At 37.3% G+C, this 5,505-nt stretch overlaps 1 protein-coding gene across 1 annotated transcript; it reads right to left on the reverse strand.

Moving 5' to 3' along the window:
* Window positions 1-1,154: 1,154 nt before the first annotated feature.
* On the reverse strand, window positions 1,155-4,886 carry BRIX1 (BRX1, biogenesis of ribosomes, homolog (S. cerevisiae); the record flags this gene model as incomplete). Its single annotated transcript, XM_010082988.1, has 9 exons — window positions 1,155-1,547; window positions 1,868-1,996; window positions 2,508-2,609; window positions 2,900-2,950; window positions 3,051-3,124; window positions 3,221-3,270; window positions 3,650-3,720; window positions 4,344-4,387; window positions 4,775-4,886. Coding segments are annotated over 9 exons (903 nt in total), but the record flags the coding sequence as incomplete, so codon positions are not given.
* Between the last annotated feature and the right edge of the window lie 619 nt (window positions 4,887-5,505).

The raw sequence follows: 5,505 nt of genomic DNA on the forward strand, positions 1-5,505 counted from the left end.
TCAGTCAATAAAAGTTTTTTGGAATCAGACCTCTGCTGAGCATTATAGTGAAATTCTCACCCAAGTAGGGATGAAATGTTTTAGTCTGGTTGGAGGCTGATGCCATCAAGAGTTTCATCGAGAGAACAGCTGTATGCTCCTTTCCCCAGCTAATAACTTATGAATATAGTGACTCATTTAACTGCATCTGACAAAAGGGCAGCTGCAGACAATTTCCAAAAAACTTCATGAAAATACAGCCCAAAATTAAAGCTGACCTCATGCTACAGCTCTGAGGCAATGTGAACTGTCTGACGGCTGAACCAAACTCCAGACTTTCTGCTGCTCATCAGTGTGCAATGAACACTGCTGCATTTGAAGTACAGACATTATCCATGAGCAAAATCAAGGGCTTTGGTTTTAATCACTTTCAAGCAATGTTGGAAGCTTATTTGCCATTTCTGCTTTGAAAAACAAGACCTAAACAACACACACAATTGAACCAAGAGGACACAATTTTTGCAAAAAGAAAAAGTTTCTTGCATGTGTAGGTGTATAAAAGCATGGAATTCTGTGCTTTTAGGCACTGTTGCTGTAATAGAGAATCATGGGCAATTCTATTTCAGGCTACTGTAGGTGTATGGTTTTGATACCCAGTCACAAGTAGCATGTACCTCCTGCCTTTACAGAACTTGCAATTAATTTGGTATTAAGGGCTAGAATCCTAGGTTAGCCTGTTTCTCCCTCATAGTTATGTTTCAGTTCTTAAGAAACTGATTAGCCACAGGAGCTACCACAGGCAAAAGTATCACCTTTTTTTACTACTAATTTAAAAAAGCAATTAAGAGGCCATAACCCTTTGCATTCCCTAGGCATTATGAGAAAAAAAATTAACACCACTACCCAATACAGAATTCCTATAAAGTTAAAACTTTTAAAAGGATTTTCTACTACTGTTAGACTAACAAAGCTGATTTTTGAATTCCAGTTCATGATGAGCACCAATGATCACCCAGTTACCTTGTACATGTTACAGTGACTTGTTTCCCACAGGTATTCAAGTGTAAGAGGCCAATTCTGAGAAGCAGAAATACGTGGAGTTTCTTATTCCCCCTTCCCTGTTACCATGTTGTTTTTCAAAACCCAGAATCCTCTCAAAGAAAGGAAGACAATAAAAGAGCGTAAACTCAATCCTAATAAAGAAATTGACATTTAACGTAAAACTGAAGTAGTTTTGCCTGTAATAACAAGTATTTACAATATTCTGTCATTATAGCTAGTTTCATCACTTGTAACATTTATGCTGATGCTTCAGTTCTGAAAAGCTTTTTTTGCTTCTTCCTCTGAATTTTGCGTAGTTTCTTTTTATCTTTAACAATTGGCTTTGACTCTGGTTTCACGAGCTGTATTTCCACTGGTCTTTCTTCAGCTGGAGTTTCAAAGACCACTTCAGTGGGATCTTCTTTAATAAGGACCTTACTCCCTTTCTTCTTAATTTTTTGTACTTCCTTCACTTGCTGTTTCTCTCTAAACTTAGCCGCCACTGACAATCTTATCAGCCGTCGATGCTATAAAAATAAGAATTTAAATTACATCAGGTTTCAAATAAGCAAGACGAAAGAAATCAGGTATTAAACGAACAGTTGGTAATTTCTCTGCTTAATTGTCAAGCTCCTCAGTGTAATGCCATCTTTTCAGTGACATGAATTCTGCATTCATTCAATTTTCACAAAATTACTCTGTTCTCAAACTGGGATCAGTTAGGGCACTCTTTTCTACAAAGGGTCCCAGGGAAAGGCATACGTGATTCTCCTGCACCGACAGGCTGCAAGACTGGTTTTCAAATTAGTTGCTAAATGAAACAGAAGCCAAAGACAAAGCTGCTCACCATATTCGGGGACTGGTAATGGGGATTTTCATACAGAGTTGGTCCTCCAAAGCTACCTTGGAAGATTTTTATGAGGTTCAGGACAAAACGAGGCCCAATTTCTACTAGAGATGCATCTTCTTCTATTATCTGCAATAAAAAGAATACTCTCTTCATTTCTCATGGATCAAATCAAAGTATATGACCTTGTATGCACCTTGCACACAAACTAATTTAAATCCAAGATACAATGCCACTGAAGCTGATAAGCTAGACACGTATAAAGACAATTCTGCATATAAAGCAGTTATTTTAGGTTCAAGCAAGCGCTTAGAAAGTAAGCTCCAGCAGACTTTGGGTCAAAGCAACAAGCAAAGTTAAAAGGCAAACAAAGCTTAGGCTTTGGCTAGTACTTCTCATTACAGAGAAAAACATCACAGAATCACAACTAAGAGAATGCAAGATGAAGTACACAGAACTTAAACCAGCTCTCTCCAGAGCCATGGGAGAAGGCATTTTAGGACACAAATCACTTTGTGCAAGCACTAGGTGTTGGCACATCCTGATAATAATGATTCCTCTCATTTTATTTTAATTAATGGATTTTATATGGAATTATTGCACTGAGCTCCTCTTGAAGAACTAAAAAGAGATCACTAACCTGGTAATTCCGAAACCAGATCCTCTCGTCTGTAACGGTGAAGGTGAAAACATGATCTACAAAAGGCTGGCTTTTGGGGTGATACTGTGGTGTACTAAATATCTGTAATAAAAGGCAGTACTTCTAAATATCTGTAACTTAAAGAGGCTAAACATAAATGGCTCATTTTTAATTCATTTTAATTTACTAAGATCCTGAGCTCAGGTTACATTTCAAAACTCCAAGCTTAAGAACAAGTGTCCCAGTGATTTTAAGCACATGACCTTTGAAGATTTTTTTTTGCAAGTTCAGAAGTGTAAAACTACAATTTAAAATACTTGAGATTTTTAAATATGTTGCCAGAAAACATTTCCAATGAGGAAAAAAACCCGACAGCCGAACTACAGATTGACCTGAATAAACAGTTCTTTTAGCAGGGCATAGTGTGGCTCCTTGTCAAATATCTACAAAGAAAAAAAAAAAGTAATTTTACATACAAAGCTGAATGCAGCAGTCATGCAAAGAAAACAAAAGTGTACTCAATTAAATAAAACCTATACTCACTGGGTCAAAAGACAAAAGGGGCCGTGAGCCCCTTAGGCAGTTTCCTGTCATCTTCAATTCAGCCAGTGTGTGAACTAGAGTTTTATTTTAAAAAGATCATTTTAGTACTCACAGAAAACTGTACAGACAAGAAAGCAAGAGTCCAAACACAGTGATGTCAACCAACTTACTGTTCTGCACTAAGAATTTAGCTGATGGTCCCTGTGGTGTATTTGAAAGCCTGTGGGACAGGTAGTGGGAAGACAGAAAAGAAAAATGTTAACAGCAGTCAGAAGGCATGCTGGATTTCTATAGTACGTTCTAACCAATTATTTCTGTCTTGAAGTAATTTCAGATGCTTATATAGCACTACTGAGTTCCTTTAACATACTTTTAAGCACTTCCTTTCTAGACAATTCTGTAAAATGTTTCTGTAAACAGCCTAAAAAAGCTGGTCATGCATTGCAAACTTGCACTACCCACAGAAGTGTGGGATTAGTACAGATTTAACTAAGCAACACTATTTCATGCACCTTCGCTATTACTGTAAGAAACTTTAGATAGAACAGAAGCATCCCCAGCTATACATGATGATGTAAGAAAACATAACATTTCCTTACCACATATAGAGATCCTGTTTCTTTTTGGCTTCAAAAAAGATGCACTTATTGCAGTTTTTCATTTCACACACCTACACAAGACAAGTAAATTAGCTGTTTACAAAATTTTGAAGACACTTTCAAAAACTTTCCACGTTAATCCCTAGTATCTTCCCCCCTCCAAAATATAAATTCAAAAGCAAAGGTCTCTTCTCAATAAATTCCACCTACTGATCCCCAAACTTAAGCTGAAGCAATTGTTCAATTGAAAAATGTGAAGTATTTATTACCAGGAGTAAAAAGTTCACTAAAACTACAAGCAATGTAATAAGCTCTCCAGGATAAAAAAAATTAACACAGGAGCTGTGACAGCCAGAACTACCAATGTCCTGGCAGTTTCATCTGCCTGCATATTTGTTCCTTGCTTGCTTCACGTATAAACTGTAATACACTTTTCACCTATATAAAAAGGCACATTCTCTTTTATTTCTCCACGATGAAAGTCCATGTTTAATAAAAGGTTTCATTTTGGGTTTATTAATCAAAAGTCAACTTCTTGTTTTAACATAAGCACTTTTTGAATATCAGTAATTTTAATCTACAAAGTTATACAGCTCCTGTAGGTAGCAGGAGATCCTTTGAACTTGGCTGCCCTTTTCTCTTGTACATTGAATTTCCAGAAATAAAAAAAAGGACTAGTTAAATCCTGGATTACCTCATTAATTACAAACAACTGGTCTTTTCGGTCCATTTTAGTATCTGGAAGACAAGAACAACACTTAGAAGGTTGAAAAACCAATTGAACACAAGAAGTCTTTTAACAGTCAGTCCTTTTACAAAAATGTCTCCAGGTATAAATTAAAGATTAAAAATAGCTATCAAGTTGTTTCAGCCATGTTATGCAATAAAGAAACACAGCAACAAAAGTATCTAGTCACTTACAGGACTGAGGCCATAGGAGTAATTTTCTAGAAAATATTAAGATACAACCACAGTCGCTGTATTCATTGGCTCAAAAGCATTTTGGTGTTTGTTTAAGAAAAAAGTTTAATCAAAAACAGTGATATACAACATTTTTTAAAAGAACAGGTTGTTAGAAGTTCTTGGTTTAAAACTATTCTAAAAATCTAAGTTAGGGAACCGTACCTGCTTTAGAGTGAGGCATCAATGTCCTTAAATCTTGCATTAGGTGCCTTGTTCTGAAATTAATTCCACGAGAAGAGAAAATGAGCACTCGCTCTTTGTTTTTCCATTTACCCTAGGAAAAAGACACAACACAGGGGCATAAGTTTTAACATGAAGAAGTATCATCCATCCTGCTTCAGTGTGTTCCTGCGTAAAGCTTTTCACTCTGCAAAACACAAAACTGTTAAGAGGGCCACATGCCATACTTTGTCCCAAAAATGCGTCCCTCCTTCCCTTCAAAATGACCTGAGCTAGTCTTGGAGGACAATCTAAAAAAAAAAAGCCTGTGATGAGATCTCAAGACTTCAGCATGCTACTTCTTGGTTTTCTTTTAAGCAAATTACAATTATTGAAGCCTCCTCAGAATGATTCCTAAAGGAAACAGCCGTGACTTCCATGTATCCTCGGCAGGTAACACAACTCTCTAAAATACTTTTGAGATTAAGGTCACACAATTTATTCACATTCACCAGAACAATGCTCTCACTGTACTTACACAAAAATAACATACTATCGCTTGTTACTTTTATTTATGTTGGGATTGTAAAAAAACATCGTGAATAAGCCTCCCTATCCTCGCCTAGCACCTGGGTTCCCCCCAGACCCCCACGTCCCAGCTCCCCAGCCCCGGGGCAGCGGAGGCGGCCAGAGCCGTTCCCCGGGCGCCGCGCACCCCTCGCGAGCAGCTGCAC

The sequence above is a fragment of the Pterocles gutturalis genome, unplaced genomic scaffold (genome assembly GCF_000699245.1).
Source record: "Pterocles gutturalis isolate BGI_N339 unplaced genomic scaffold, ASM69924v1 scaffold13455, whole genome shotgun sequence".
NCBI classification, from domain to species: domain Eukaryota; kingdom Metazoa; phylum Chordata; class Aves; order Pterocliformes; family Pteroclidae; genus Pterocles; species Pterocles gutturalis.